Genomic DNA, 16,655 nt, shown 5'->3' on the forward strand with positions numbered 1-16,655 from the left:
CTTGTAAGCCATATCTCCCATCCTCTCAAGACACTCAAAAGGGCCAATAGACCGATAGCTCAACTTGCCCTTCTTCCCGAACCTCGTAACACCCTTCATGGGGGAACTCTAAGCAATACCTTCTCCCCTACCATGCAGGCAACATCACGAACCTTCCGATCGACGTAACTTTTCTGTTTAGACTTTGTCGTGCGAAGCCGATCCTGAATCAACCTAACCTTTTCCAATGCATCCTGAACCAAGTCAATACCCAATAGCCTAGCCTCACCCGGCTCAACACAACCAACCAAAGACCAACACCACCTCCTACACAGGTCTCCTACGGAGCCATATGGATACTCGATTGGTAGATGTTGTTGTAGGCAAACTTTGCAAGCGGCAGAAACTGATCCCAAGAACCCCCCGAAATCCATGATGCAAGAGCGTATCAAATCCTCCAATATCTGAATGGTGCGCTTAGATTGTTCGTCCGTTTGAGGGTGGAATATTTTACTCAACTCAACATGTGTGCCTAGCTCTCACTGCACTACTCTCCAAAACTGTAATGTGAACTGTGTTTCCCCATCTAAAATAATGGACATTGTCACACCGTGAAGGCAAACAATCTTGCGGATATAGATCTCAGCCAACAGCTAAGAAGAATAGGTAGTCCCAACTAGAATGAAATGCACGGACTTAGTAAAATGGTCCACAATCACCCAAATAACATCAAACTTCTTCAAATTCTGTGGGAGCCCAACTACGAAGTCCATGGTGATACGCTCCCATTTTCTCTCAAAAATCTCAAGCCTCTAAAGCAAACTGCCCGGCCTTTGATGCTCGTACTTTACCTGGTGACAGTTCAAGCATCATGCTACAAACTCCACTATATCTTCATTCTTCTCTACCAATAGTGTTGTCTCAAGTCCTGATACATCTTTGCAGCACCCAGATGAATGGAATATCACGAACTATAGGCCTCCTCAAGAATCAACTCCCGTAACCCATCTACATTGGGCACACAAATTCGACCATGTATCCGCAACATCCCATCATCTCCAATAGAAACCTCATTGGCATCACCGTGTTGAACCGTGTCCCTAAGGACAATCAAATGGGGGTTATCATACTGATGCTCTCTGATGCGATTATATAAAGAAGGTCGAGAAACCACGCAAGCTAGAACCCGACTAGGCTTCGAAACATCTAACCTCACCAACTGATTGGCCAAGGCCTGAACATCTAATATAAGCGGTCTCTCACCAATAAGAATATATGCAAGGCTACCCATACTCACCGCTTTTCTACTTAAGGCATCGGCCACCACATTGGCCTTCCTAAGATGATATAAAATGGTAATATCATAGTCTTTTAACAGCTCCAACCGTCTTCGCTGCCTCAGATTAGATCCTTTTGCTTGAACAAGCATTGAAGACTCTGATGATCTGTAAATACCTAACAAGACACGCCGTAGAGATAATGCCTCCAAATCGTCTATGCATGAATGATGGCTGCCAACTCCAAATCATTAACGGGGTAGTTCTTCTCATGAGGCTTCAACTGGCATGAAGCATAAACAATCACTCTACACTTCTGCATCAAGACACACCCAATACCAATCTGAGAAGCATCATAGTATGCTGTATAAGGACCTGATGCTGAAGGTAAAACTAGAACTAAAGTTGTGGTCAAATCAGTCTTGAGCATCTGAAAGTTCTCCTCACATGCATCCGACCACCTGAATTGAGCAACATTCTGGGTCAACCTGGTCAAAGGCACTGCAATGGACGAGAAAACCTCCACGAAGAGGCGATAATATCCGATCAAGCCGAGAAAACTACAAATCTCAGTAGCTGAAGACGATTTGGGCCAACTCTGGACCGCCTCAATCTTCTTCAGATCCACCTTGATCCCTTCACTGGACAAAACGTGCCCTAAGAATGCCACTGAACTGAGTCAAAACTCACACCTGGAGAACTTAGCATAAAGTTTCTCCTCCCTCAACGTCTGTTGTACAATCCACAGATGTTGTGCATGCTCCTCCTAGCTACGTGAGTACACAAGATTACTACTATGACAAACGAATCAATATATGGTTGGAACACACTGTTCATCAGATGCATGAATGCTTCTAGGGCATTGGTCAGCCCAAAAGACATCAGAAGAAAATCATGGTGACCAAAGCGGGTCCTGAATGTTGTCTTCAAAATATCAGAGTCCTGAATCTTCTACTAGCAATACCCGAATCTCAAATTAATCTTAGTGAACACCCTAACTCCTTGAAGCTAGTCAAATAAGTCATCAATGCGCCACAAAGGATACTTGTTCTTAATGGTAACTTTGTTAAACTGCCTATAGTCAATGCACATCCGCATAGTACCATCCTTCTACTTCACAAACAGAACCGGTGCACCCTAAGGCGACACACTAGGCCTAATGAACCCCTTATCAAGAAGCTCCTAAAGCTGCTATTTCAATTCCTTTAGCTCTGCTGGTGCCATGCGATACGAAAGACTAGAAATGGGCTGAGTGCCCGGTACCAAGTCAATACCAAAATCAATGTACCTATCTGGTGGCATGCTCGACAGGTCTACAGGAAACATATTCGTAAAGTTTCACACTACCATAACAGAATCAATGGTAGAAGTATCAGCACCAACATCCCTCACAAAAGCCAAATATGACAAACACCCCTTCCCAACCATTCGTTGGGCCTTCAGATATGAAATCACCATACTTGGAACATAGTCCAGAGAACTTCTCCACTCGATCCTAGGTAACCCCGGCATCGCCAACGTCATGGTTTTACAGTGACAATCCAGAACAGTATGACATGGGGACAACCAATCCATGCTAGAATCACGTCAAAATCAACCATACTAAGAATAAGAGATCAACTTTCGTCTCCAATCCCCTGATGTTCATCGCACATGACCGATACACACGGTCTACAACAATAGAATCATCCACCGCATAGATACCTAAACAGGCTAAACTAAGGACTCACATGGAATATCCAAATAACGAACAAAATATGATGATACATATGAATAAGTGGAACCATGGTCAAATAATATGGAAGCATCCATGTAGCATACTGAGACAATACATGTGATCATTGCATCAGAAGCAATGACCTTTAACCAGGCAAGGAAAGTATAGCATCGAGGCTGACCGCCACCTGATCGGCCTCCCCCTCTAGGGCGACCTCTAACTGCCTGATCCCCACCCAAGCTGGTTGAGCGGGTGGTGAAGTAACGGATGCGGAAGTCATAACCTAACCCCTCTGTTGAACTGGACCTCACAAGAGACGGGGACAATAGCTCCTCACATGTCCAAACTTCCCACACTCAAAGAATGTATGATCCGTCAATCGTGGTGGAGACTGAATCGGACCTCGAGAACCAGAATAGCTATTAGAAGGACCTGGTACAGATAAACCCTAAACTAATGGAGCACGAGATGAACTCTGAGCTAGGAGGGCACTGAGAGATGACTGACCCGGATGAGCACCGTATGAACCATGGCTAGCTGATGCACCATGATGAATCGGATGAGCCATCTGAGTGGGCCTATAAGGACAACCCATGTTGTAGTGGCACTGCCCTCCAGAAGAAGCACCGCTAAAACCACCAGAACCACGAGGCCTCTTGACCTTTCTCTCCTCACGCTCCTGAGTACGGACTTGCTTTAGCCGCCTAGCAAAATCAACCACCTCATCTAACCTAGCACGTGATGTTATCTCCTAATCCTCTCCCTCTCTGTGGTAACCGACCAAATTGTGTGACGAGCTTACTCTGAAAATATCATCTCATACTAGCTCACTAGCATACCCTCATGGTGTAGCTGCTCAAACTACCTACATAACTCCTCCCTGCGTGTCTGTGGAACAAACTTCTCTAAGAAGAGAATTGAGAATTCATCCCATGTAAGTGGTGCAGCGCCGGCTGGCATGCTCAACACATAGGCCTCCCATCATCAGAAGGCTGCCCCGACAGCTGAAAAGTAGTAAATTAGACTCCACTAGTCTCTAGAATACCCGTCGTATGAAAGATCCACTGCATCGGTCTATGAAATCTTAAGCATCCTCTAACTCAACCCCATTGAATGATGGAGGCCTAAGCCTCCCAAATAGCTCTAGCCTCTTCTGCTCCTTATCACTCATAGGTGGACCAACCGGGGCCTAAGGCGCTGTAACTGGCTGGGCTGGTAGTACCCCTGATGTTTGAATCCCCTGAACTACTTGATTTGGAGTACGGATAGCGGGTGTCTGAGCACCTCCCCTGGCCTGAGAAGTGGTCGGTGCAGCCGGAACTGAAACCGCCTGAGCAAGGCTAGTGCATACAGTCAATATCTGGGTCAGTGCCTCCTGAAGGCTTGGAATCACAATGGGCACAACTGGTGCATGAGCTGGTCCCACCAGCTCAACCACATCTGGTATCTACTCCTGAGATGGAGCAACTGGTGGATCCACAAGTGTTGCTCTAGTTATTGTACGAGTTGCACCTCGGCCTCTACCGCAACCCTAACTAGTGGTACTGGTGGCCGTCCACCCGATCCGATAGCACGTGTCCTCACCATCTGTGAGAGAATAGAATAATAGAAGTTTAGTTTCCGGAAAAACTCACACGACAAGAATTTAAGAAAGTGAAGTTTTCCTAATGGTTTGGTATCCTCTCGAAGATAAGTACAGACGTCTCAGTACTGATCTGCAAGACTCTACTAAACCTGCTCATGACTCGTGAGACCTATGTAACCTAGGCTCTAATACCAACTTGTCACAACTCAAATCTCAATATGTCGTGATTGCCCCTATCACAATACTAGGCAAGCCGAAAATCATAATATAACAATGCATTTTAATTTTAAAGCATGATATATCGAGTTTAACAGTGAAAATGTCATAAATAATCGAAAGGAATAGATGTGAATCAAATACAAAATCCCCAAATTCTGGGTGTCACCAAGTACATGAGCTACTAAATGACAACATAATCAAAAACTTCTAATACAAATGTCTGAAAAGATAAAACAATGCTAAATAAACCAAAAGAAGGAGAGTCGAGGTCTGCGGACGACAAAGCAGCTACCTCAAAAGTCTCCAAGCAGGTAATGCCCCAAGTCTAGCAACCACCAGGTCCAGATGTATCTGGATCTGCACACGAAGGGCAGAGTATAGTATGAGTACAACCGACCCAATGTACTCAAAAATAAGTGGACTAACCTTGGGCTGAAAGCAGTGACGAGCTCAGGAAGGTACATTCCAAATTTGGATAACAATAGTACATATATGATAGGAAAATGATAGTAATAACTTAGAGAAATCTCATAATCAGTTTGTACATAGTACAGAAATGTAGACATGTTTTCAAGTTTAACAGTTTAATCTCTACATTGAGAAAATATGCCAAGTATGACTGATATAATGAATGTTACATCTCTATATCTACATGTCACATGTAATTCATTATAGTGATAACTCATGTACTTACACTTTCAGAATACTCTATCTGGTTGTCACAACTCTCACTCATCAAACTCAACCACTCAGCACCGTATGATACATGTGCTCACTGCTGGTATGTTAGACTCCGGAGGGGTGGATCCAACCCAAGCGCTAATATAAATCCAATATGGCCAGCTTCGGTGTGCAACCCGATCCCATAATAATAGATAAAGCCTATAAGACCTGCTGCGACGTGCAGACCGATCCATAATAATAATATATATAAAGCCAAGAAAGGCATGTTCTGGCGTGCAACCTGATCCATAACCTCACTCATAATTCGGCTCTCAGGCCCCAACTCAATCATCAATCTCTCTAGTCTCTCGGGCTCACAAATATCATGCCAATCAACCCAAACAATGATACATGATGTAACAATAAATAACAACATAGACTAAGATATGATATGCAAATGATGAATGTAGCTGCGTCACTGCTGGACTGCTGTCAGAAAGAACCTTGGATATCACGCGCTTGTTCGCACGTGAAGCTCACAGTTTAATTTGAGTTATTGATATCTGTAGAGCACCAGAATTTAAGGAGAGGGATGTGCCTTCCTAAATTTTTCATGTTGGAAATTGGAGTGCATCTGTTCATATTTCACATGGTTTATATCATTGGCTTGAGAAAGAAAATATTAAATAAGAATAAGCTTTGAAAGAAACCAATCATTCTTTAATGATATGCTCTACTTGGTATTCTAATCATTAGAATTATTTGTTATTTTTGCACAATGTTAGTGTGGTCAATTTGCAATGCATTTTTTGAATGTCTGATCAGTATATACATCAAGTTTTTGTCCATTAAAATTATCTAATATATTTTGTTTATATTGAAATTTATATAAACTTTGATCTCTCGTGTTCTAGTGAAACTTTATTGCATGATATATCATACTCTTGCGTGCTTGCTAATTGTAATTATTATGATTATCCAATTTTATAATTTAAAGAAGGAATTTCTTTCTAAATATATCTACTCATTGAAATTGAGAATTTAATTTATAATAATTACTCCGTCCGTCTCAATTTATGTGGTGGAGTTCGAATTTTGAGAATCAAATGAGTTTTCTTTAACTGCGATTTTTTCATATGCCTTTTAGATATTTTGAATTGTTAATTATTATGGAGTACTTTTTACGTAATTTTCAAATATATAAAGTTTGTTTCAAAAAAACTTAAAGATTATCTGAATTCACAGTCAAAATTAAAAAGTTTGACTCTTGAAATTCGTGCTCCGTAACATAAATTGGGACGGATGAAATAGTTATTAAGACAAAACTTATAATAAGTCAACATAAATGAGACAAATTACCCATAACCACACGAATTCGATGGCTAATATGGATCGTTATTGTTTCAAAAATCTACAATTTCCAAAAGTGCATGAAAATTTTAGCAATAATTGACCAGAACGAAAGCATAATATCCTACAGGCCAAAGTTAAAATAATGGCGGCAAGTTTGCTATTGGCGGCTCACATTAGTTTTACTGTTTGTGAGGAGCATTTCTAGTTTGGTTTAGTGATTGTTTATGCGGACATATGTGTAATTTAAGGAATTTTTATTTTGAAAAGTTAGTAGTTTGCTCTAAAGACAAATTACCGAAGAGTAGTGAATGAAATGTGATCTAAACAGTATTTTAAAAGGCTTGAGTCGAGGTTTGCTGCTTAACACAAGGTGAGGTTAAGTCTCGAAACATGGAGTATAAGCCTTATGATCGTTAATGTTTTCAATATAAAAATTAATAAAATAAGCACAAAGAATATACAAAGTACATTAAAAAGTTTAAGAAAATTAAAAACTCATAAAAAAAAAATATCTAGCACTTTTTAAATATAAATATAAACAATGCAATAATTATAGAGTTTCTATAAGATAAAAATCAACTATAAAGTCTTATAATCTTTCAAACAGATAATAATATTTTAAAAAATATTATCAAATACTCTAAAACTTAATAATCAATAAACTCCATCATTAATATAATTTAAAATATTACTCCTTATGAGTAAATATGAAATTGCTTTCAAATAGCAAAATAATAAGAATTTGATAATTTTAAGAGATATAAAACTAAAATATAAATACATATAGTAAGTAAATATGTAAATTTTGGCTATTCAAATGATATTCATTCGCCAATGTTCTCAATTAGTAAATATGCAATACTATGACTCATTATTTTGAGTTATTCTCAATCTTTATATTTCTATGGATGAATAAAACTTTAATCATTCATTTGTTAAAGAAATTTGAGTGTCAACAATGCTAATTAGGGAATTTGATGCATGATTTGTGCTAGGAACTATTAGGCGAGCCCCGAGTATTGAAAAGCGTTAGGCGTGTTTTAGGTGCACAACCGAGCGCCTGGGGTAAGTCTCACAAAACTAAGTCTTACATGTGAGCCTTGGAGTGTTTTGATAATACCCCTATCCGAGACGAATCACAAGAAAACTTTTTAAAACACTGGATCAAAGTAACATAATTATGAAAAAGAACTAGCATACAATCGACCAAATTGAAATGTAATTATTGTAATATTGTATAGGTTAAAGGTATGAAACTTATCCAGAGTGTTTATGCTATACCGTACTAATTTATTAGAGTTAAGTGATAAGTCAAGGTAGAAATGTGTATTAATTAATTATATTTTAATGATAATCATACTTGTGAAGATATATATCATATATATTCAATTGCACTGTGACATAAGTTTTACCTGTTAGCAATATGCTCAAACCCACATAAAGGAGTTACAGTATGTCATCAGTTAAGTAACTTAGTTTAGTTACAATGAATACTCAGAATTTCAATGTAGCAAAATAAATACACATAATTAATATAATCGACTTCGATTTGTTTGTCATCATTGAAGTAGTACTTAATTATTTATTTGTAATATAATATATACATTTCTAAAGTTTCCAAGCTGGGTTTTCCTGCCGTTGAAGCATGTTCACTGTTCTAAAATTCTATTTCCAGAGATAGAATTAGAAAGAGAACCATTGAACCAACCAACATTGAAACCTGAGCTAACGAGCGGGGATCCATTTGTATTGACGCATTTTATACTGACCTCAAAAGAGCTTGCTTTCTTTCTTCTTAATTCCTCGGTCAGTAATTCTTTTGTGTCCCTAAGTTATTGTTGCTGTTGTCCTCTTCTCTGTACCTAACTTCCTTTTCTTTCCTCTTTTCTCATTTCACTCCACTTTCTTATTAAGTCTTCCACATTTCTTGTTTTCCTTTTCCTAAAGAAAACGGCAAGAAACGAAGTTCCAAAGGAAAGCAACATCGTATTGTCCTTTATTATAGTTGGTGGCTTGGTGGGTATGGCCTAATTTTAGCTTTTCTGGTGCGAGGAAGCAATTTTTTAGTTTTATTTTTGGTTTGTAATACGTTCCTTTACGTGTAGATTCTTTGTCTTTTAAGTATATATGAGTATGTCTTTTTAGGTGATAATGACATCCTCTACTGAATTATACGAATGGTTTTATCTAAACTAAAGTGAGTTTTAGATGATTGGTCCATTCATTGTTGATTGACAAGACTGAGGATAGAAGTACTCAGTACCACTTTCTATTCTCTTTCTCCTTTGCTACTATAACTATTAGCAGTTGGCTTTATATTCTGCTGTTCATATTAGCTTTCTTAAGGGGCAACTTCTGAAAGAGTCAACTTTTCTTGAGCTTTTGTGTGGTTTGGAAATGAGAAAGAGAGAGGAATATCATCATTTATCATCAGAAGATATGCTGGCTTTTGCAAGTCCTTGTTGCAGTGTCCATACGACTTCTACTTGCCACACTTTAGTTAGAGAACTTCAGGTAGTACTTAATTACTTCCCCTTTTTGTCTTCACTTTACTGCTTTGGGGCTTTGTTTGTTTCATTGGGGAATTTGGTCATTTATTGAGGGAATGTTCTGTTTGCTGGAGTCTTATTAACAATTCTTGATTTTTTATTTCTGTATATATCAAATTTCTTGCTTAAATCTGGACAAATTTCTGGGTTTTGGAATAGTTTTTGACAGTGAATAAATTGAAATAAAGTTTGGACTTGAGCATAATCAATTACTTTTTGCACTACAATTTATGATTTGGCGGCTGGGATAGGTGTTATTACTATCATGGTAGCTCAATTGAGTTGGAATAGTTCCCCTTTGTACTATTTTAGTTAAATCGAAATCATGTACTCCGTTTGTGTGTGGTAAGATGGTGTATCAGAAGAGTTCTGATGGTGAGCAAGTTAATACTTTCATTGTATGATTTATGTTGAGTAATTAGTCGAGAGATTAGGATGTTCTCTAATTTTTCTCTCTCATATGAATCTCCTAAGTAATTTGAGATGAGGATTAATTGATTGGTGGATTAATTGTAGTTAGAAGTAAGAATCTTCATTTGCTAAATACAAGTTTGTGTTTCTGTATGTTTCTTAGTTTGACTTCCTCATCAATTAATTAGTTATGTGATTAATGTCTAATGTTTTCTCTATTTATAAATTTTATTTTGGATTTCTTGCATGGAATTTGTTGATTATTGAGCAGGGAGTTAGAAGGGGAAATGCAATTAGTAGTATTCCAATATGAATTTAGTCTATTAAGTTTGAAGTCTATGCAAAGAACCAATCTTTATTTGACTGTATATATGTGATGTCCAGCAAATATGGAAGGATATTGGAGAGACTGAGGCGGATAAAGACCGTATGATTTTAGAGCTGGAGAGAGAGTGTTTGGAAGTATACCGAAGAAAAGTTGAAGAAGCTGCCAATGCAAAATCATGCCTTCATCATTCTGTTGCTGCTAAAGAAGCCGAGATTGCAACCTTAATGGCTGCTCTTGGTCAACTCAATATTAATTCACTGGTATTGAACACTTCTGCTGCTGTTGGAGGAATTTTAGAATATCTTACCCCCTTTTAGGTTTACATTTTTCTGTTCCCTTAATCTACTTGTACTGCTTTCTCTTTAAGATAAAGGGATTCTGCTAAAAGTCTTGAATAGGTTGAAGGTTTCTATGGTAATATATGAACTTCTACAAAATGTTAGTTTACAGACAGTTTCTTTTCGGTCACATGCTAGTCATCCTCTTAGCTTTATGGGGTTGTCTCGGAAGCTTGATTGGCTCTTCTATTGGCTGGAATTAGATACCGGATTAAAAATTTCTTAAGAACTAGAATAGATTGATGGAATTCAGTTCAATGTCACTGCACCACGAGATATTGATAAGGAATCAGAAACTGTTCTTTTGTCCTTGTAGTTATTTTGGTGTCTTTAGGGATGTGAGCACCGAGCTTGATTGTTTCATCTTATGATCTTTTAATGCATGTCATTATAGTCCATTTCATAGTTGAAAGCTTGTCGCTCATATATGATGAAGAAATAACGGCTTTACTTGCATTATGGAATATCTACTATGCTAAATGCAGTCCTATTTACTTATGATTGATTAGTGCACTGGTTTTACGCCTGTACCTCAGTGCTAAACCTGCTTATGGCATTGCAGACATCGTTATATATGTTCCAGGTTGCATTACTTGCGTTTAAATTGTAAATATTTTCGCTAACCTACTTATCGTTGAAATAGAATATTTTGTTATAGTTTATTTTCCTCTTTTTTGTGCCTCTTCCCAGTTGGTTAGATGTAACTAATACTACTTATCAATTCCTTTTGCAAGTTTTCTTTTGGAGAAGTCCATTTTGATACTTTTAAAGTCAAGCAAACATCATTCTTACACTAATGCTTGAAAAACATGCTTTCTCAACTCAACAGATACAGCCAGAGAAGAAGTCAGCGTCATTGAAAGAGCAACTGGCATTAATTACACCACTTGTGGATGATTTAAGAGTTAAGAAAGATGAAAGAGTTAAACAGTTTGCAGATATAAAGACACAAATTGACAAGATAACTAGTGAGCTTTCTGGGTATTCTAATATCGTCAATGCTGTGAGTTCCTTAAATCTGGAAGATCACGACTTGTCACTGAGAAACCTCTCTGAATACCAATCTCATCTTCGTGCTCTTCAAAAGGAGAAGGTATGCATGGATTGACTTCCATTTTGACATAGAACAACATGTCGTGCTTAACCATCATGAGTGTTGTACTTTTGTTTAACCATTGAGTATGATTATTATAGCAAATTAACTGACAAATAATCTTTTCTGCCTGCAGTCGGAGCGGATCCAAAAAGTTGTGGACTGTGTAAATGAGGTGCACTCTTTGTGTGGTGTGCTAGGGATGGATTTTGACAAAACTGTGAGTGATGTGCATCCAATCTTGTACGAAACAAGCCTTGGACAATCCACTAACATCAGCACAAACGCATTGGAAAGTCTAGACCAGGCCATCTTCAGACTGAAGACAGAAAGAAAAGTTCGATATCAAAAGGTATTGCTTACTTCTGTCTTCTTTTAGCTTTTTCGTCTTTACTCATAATTTTAATCTCATCGCTGATGCAGCTAAAAGATGTTTCTGGATTGTTGTTTGAGCTCTGGGCGTTGATGGATACAACCAGAGAAGAGAAGGGTAAGTTATCGAGGATCACTTCCATTCTTCGTCTTTCTGAGTCAGACGTTACAGAACCAGGTGCTCTTTCATTGGAGGTTATTCATCAGGTTTGTGATCATTTACCTATCTTTTAAAGTATTTCTTGCCTTGCTCGCTACTTCTCATTGTTATTTCCCTTGAAGACCAACAATAAGGTAAATCATTAGTTAATGTTGCATAAAGACGGTACACCTCATCAGGGGTAGCTTTTGTTCAAACAGTATAAATGTGTTTGAAAAATTCACTAAATATCTATACATATTTGAATGTGAACCCAGTTACTATTGAAAATTTACTCGAGGTCGTTGCAGGAACCCCCCACAAGCATTAAATCCCGGATCCGCCTCTGGTGACCTTCATAGCAGGATTCCAGTGAAACTAGTGAAGCAGAGGGTTAATGTATTAGTGCATCGGACTGATTTCTCATAACCATAGACCTGTGACTGAAATTTATCCATACCTACTCAATAAACCCGTTATGACTACTTGTAGTGAACAATATTTCAGGCTGTAGAGAAGATTAATTTTGTCTCTGACATTATACTGATTTTAATAGGTATCAACAGAAGTTGAGAGGCTAACCAAATTGAAAGCAAGTAGGATGAAAGAGTTGGTCCTGAAAAGGAGGGCTGAACTGGAGGACATATGCAACAAAAACCATATTGAACCTGATCCAAGTACTTCAGCCGATAAATCTAATGCAATGATCGACTCTGGTAAGACATCAAATCTTGGATACATAAAGCTGTATTCTTCTAAGACGTCCGTGCACAGAAATAAGTCCAATCTTTATTTGAAGGTCTTGTGGACCCCTGTGAACTGCTGGCAAATATTGAAGCACAAATAAACAAAGCAAAGGATGAAGCTTTAAGTCGAAGAGATATAATGGATAGAATAGAGTGGTGGCTTTCTGCTTGTGAGGAGGAAAATTGGCTTGAAGATTATAACCAGGTATAAATTGAATGATCTCATGTGGGCTAATGACATGCATAGCTTATCATAGATCTCCATTTACTACTGACTAGCGTCCAGTTACTCTAGCTTTTCTTATGCTGGGACTGTATTACATTACTTATCAAATAAAATAGTTGTAGATTTATTTTGTCCAACGTTTGAGTAGCTCTTTTTCTATTATCAGGATTATAGACGTTACAGTGGTGGAAGAGGTGCTCACATAAACTTAAAGCGGGCTGAACAAGCTAGAATTAAAGTGACTAAGATTCCAGGTAATTTACTCTTGGCTTCCTTTTCATTTTATCTCGGATAGTCTGTGAAAAACTGAAGTCAAACGCATTTGTTTTCAGTTGTTGTTAACACATTGATTAATAAGACACTAGCTTGGGAAGATGAGAAACAGAAATTGTTTCTTTACGATGGGGTGAGTTCTCCTGCAGCTACAAGTTTCCAGATCTTCTCTTTTGTTTGTACTGTTTTCCAAATGAAATGGTTTTTATGTGTAGGTGAGATTGGTGTTGATATTGGAGGATTACAAAATGGTTAGACAGCAGAAAGAAGAGGCAAAGAAACGGGCTCGGGTAAAGTCAAATATTCTCATCTATTACTAAATGTCAATTAGTGTATGAAAAAGTAGCACATTGCAAGTTAGGAGAATGCATCTATAGAAGTCACATGAATTAATTTGTCGCATGTAATTTGTCCTTCTAGTATACAGCTTTTTATATGTATTTTGATCAAGTTCAAAGATGAAGTAAGTGCATCTAACTCTTTTGGTATTTGAAAGCAGAAATGTTTGACCTTCATATTATCTTGTTGTCCAGGATCAGAAGAAACTCCAAGATATGCTGCTCTCAGAGAAGGGAACTGTATATGGTTCCAAACCTAGTCCAAGAAGAAGCAGCAGCTTTAATAAGGCAAATGGTTACCATGCAAATGGAAATGGATCTGTGACACCCTCACCACGCAGGAGCTCGATTCCTTGTGCAACTCCAGACCTTTTAACTCCGCGTTCCAACTCAATGAGACAGAATGGTTATTTCAAGGAAATGAGAAGGCTTTCTACTGCCCCTCTCAACTTTGTGGCTATGGCTAAAGAAGACACTGTGTCTTTCTCTTCTATTTCTGGTTCCGAGCCAGAATCTCCACCTCAACGCTGAACTCACAAATTAAGTTGGTATGTCTGTCCTGCTTATTATTTTCATTTAATTTGGAATTCAGTGTCATTTCAGTTCTAGAATTTTGAATATAAGAATCACTTTCTTGAAAAGGTCACTCCATCCTCTCATGATATATATATTTTTTAAACTCACACAAGTATTTCAGTTTTTACTTGTGAATTCATTAGCTGAAATAGAGGGGGAGAAAACCATCCAACTATTCTTTTACTATCCTCTTGTTATACTTATTTTTGCTGCTTATTACTTGAAAGTACATATTTCAAATACTGTTGTTTCACCTTACACATTGTCCTTTTTCAGCTTTATATTTCCTGCACTTAACAGTATAATTCTCTTTTTACAGCGAGATGACCGTCAATTTTTCCACAGTATCTATATCCCAGGCCACATTCAGAAGAATACACCAAAATTTGTGAATACTGAAGGGAAGGTACACTAGTGTGTTGTTGTGTTGTATTAGGCAATTCTAGAGCAATGAGTAACTTTTTGAGGAACCCCTTGTGCATGTTGATGGGTGCCAAAAGATCACTGACCAATGTGTACTTGGAAGGGATTTCTTGTTTGATCGTTTACCTTGTACATATATTTTCTTTGGATTGTTTATTTTAGGATTTCCATACGCTAGATCCCAGTAAGAGCTTGTTTCATGTTACATTGTTGCACTACTCTAATTACCCAATGTAATAACAAACAAAAAAAGGAAAAAAATTCATGTTACGTTGTTGCATTTCACATTTGAAGGGGCTTGTTCTTTTTTCTGGCAACCTAATGTTAGATTATCACATTGTAGATTGTAACCATGGGCATAACGTGGGGACGTTGGTATCTAGTGGTTCTATTTGGTACCTTAAAGAGACAAAATCGTGAAAATTTTCCAGTCTTGAGTTCACATTTCAGTGACCATCTCTGAGATTTTAAAGAGAGTTTTGCCAACTCAAAATAGATAGAAGTGATGTTGTTTTGATGTAACTGTGGGCTCATGTGGATCCCCCCATATTAAATAAATATTTGGTCGTACCTATGAATTTGTAAGGTAGAACCGTAGAAGTAGACAAATTAGCCAGGCTGTGGAAAATGATTTTTCCAATATCATTCAAGGATCTTGCCACCTTGATCCTCTACTTTTGTGGCCAGCTCAACACACATTATAAGATATCATAAAAATACAAATTGCTTTCATATTACTATTAATTTTAATTGATGAACGTCTTTAACGGAAACTATTATGAAGATGATGAATATTATTTTAATAAATATACTAAAATTACTGAACAACAACAATGACAACAATATTATATTAAGAATAATCTAAAAAAATTAAATAATGATTAGTTGGTGTTGTATAATTACATTAATGTGTAATATTTGACATTCCTAGCTTCCAATAAGACAGATAGTCACTAATTAGAGATGTCTTTACTTTTTAGTCACTGTTTTAAATGTATTTACACTTTAGTCAGTGCTTAATAAATTTTTACCCGCCGGACAAAAATATCCATGTCCTAGACATATGTATTGTGTAAATATTAAGGACATGGTGTCCTTAACTTCATGAATGTTGTGTAAATATTTTGGACAAAGTGTCTTGTGTTTGCACCTTCTGCTGCTAAACTTTAGGACAGCATGTCCTTAACTTCACATGTGCAGTGTAAATGTTTAGGACATGATGTCCTTAACTTCATGTGTGCGATGTAAATGTTAAGGACATAATATCATTAACTTGTATTTGCAACTTCGGTTGTTAAACTTTAGGACATCATGTCCTTAACTTCATATGTATAGTGTAAATGTTAAGGACATGGTGTCCTTAACTTCATGTATGCAATGTAAATGTTAAAGACATAATGTACTTAACTTGTATTTGCACATCCTGTTATTAAACTTTAGGACATCATGTCCTTAACTTCATATGTGCAGTGTAAATGTTAAGGACGTGGTGTCCTTAACTTCATGTGTTCATTGTAAATGTTAAGGACATAGTGTCCTTAACTTCATGAGTGGTGTGTAAATATTAAGGACAAAGTGTCATATATTTGCACCTTCTGCTGATAAACTTTAGGACATCATGTCCTTAATTTCATATGTGCAGTGTAAATATTAATGACATGATGCCCTTAACTTCATATGTATAGTGTAAATATTAAGGACATGGTGTCCTTAACTTCACGCGTGCAATGTAAATGCTAAATACATAGTGTTTTTAACTTCATGAGTGATGTGTAAATATTAAGGACACAGTGTCCTTAACTTCATATGTGCAGTGTAAATGTTAAGAACTTCATGTGCGTAATGTAAATATTAAGGACATAGTGTCCTTAACTTAATGTGTGATGTGTAAATATAAGGACATAGTGTCCTTAGCTTCATATGTGTTGTGTAAATATTAAGGATGGTGTTCTCAACTTCATGTGTGCAATGTAAATGTTAAGGATATAATATCATTAACTTATATTTGCAACTTCTGTTGTTAAACTTTAGGACATCATATCCTTAACTT

The 16,655-nt window shown here is 37.3% G+C and overlaps 1 protein-coding gene across 2 annotated transcripts; it reads left to right on the plus strand.

Moving 5' to 3' along the window:
- Positions 1-9,062: 9,062 nt before the first annotated feature.
- Positions 9,063-14,890, plus strand: LOC104109149 (65-kDa microtubule-associated protein 6-like). 2 transcript variants are annotated; one of them, XM_009618367.4, is made up of 12 exons: positions 9,063-9,307; positions 10,138-10,341; positions 11,249-11,512; positions 11,649-11,864; positions 11,936-12,091; positions 12,580-12,739; positions 12,823-12,974; positions 13,162-13,249; positions 13,328-13,401; positions 13,484-13,558; positions 13,802-14,154; positions 14,502-14,890. In XM_009618367.4, the coding sequence occupies exons 1-11, from the start codon at positions 9,191-9,193 to the stop codon at positions 14,135-14,137; spliced, it is 1,842 nt and encodes a 613-aa protein (XP_009616662.1). In that variant the 5' UTR covers positions 9,063-9,190; the 3' UTR covers positions 14,138-14,154; positions 14,502-14,890. The 2 variants fall into 2 exon arrangements, with proteins under 2 accessions (XP_009616662.1, XP_009616663.1); XM_009618368.4 differs by lacking the exon at positions 9,063-9,307 and adding an exon at positions 9,603-9,717.
- The last annotated feature ends 1,765 nt before the right edge of the window (positions 14,891-16,655 follow it).

Source organism: Nicotiana tomentosiformis, chromosome 11 (assembly GCF_000390325.3).
Source record: "Nicotiana tomentosiformis chromosome 11, ASM39032v3, whole genome shotgun sequence".
NCBI lineage: Eukaryota > Viridiplantae > Streptophyta > Magnoliopsida > Solanales > Solanaceae > Nicotiana > Nicotiana tomentosiformis.

Coding starts and splice junctions, on each gene's coding strand:
- LOC104109149 (XM_009618367.4), top strand. CDS start 9,191: ATGAGAAAGAGAGAGGAATATCATCATTTATCATCAGAAGATATGCTG. Junction 10,342..11,248: donor AACTCAATATTAATTCACTG/GTATTGAACACT, acceptor TCAACTCAACAG/ATACAGCCAGAGAAGAAGTC. Junction 12,975..13,161: donor GGCTTGAAGATTATAACCAG/GTATAAATTGAA, acceptor TTCTATTATCAG/GATTATAGACGTTACAGTGG.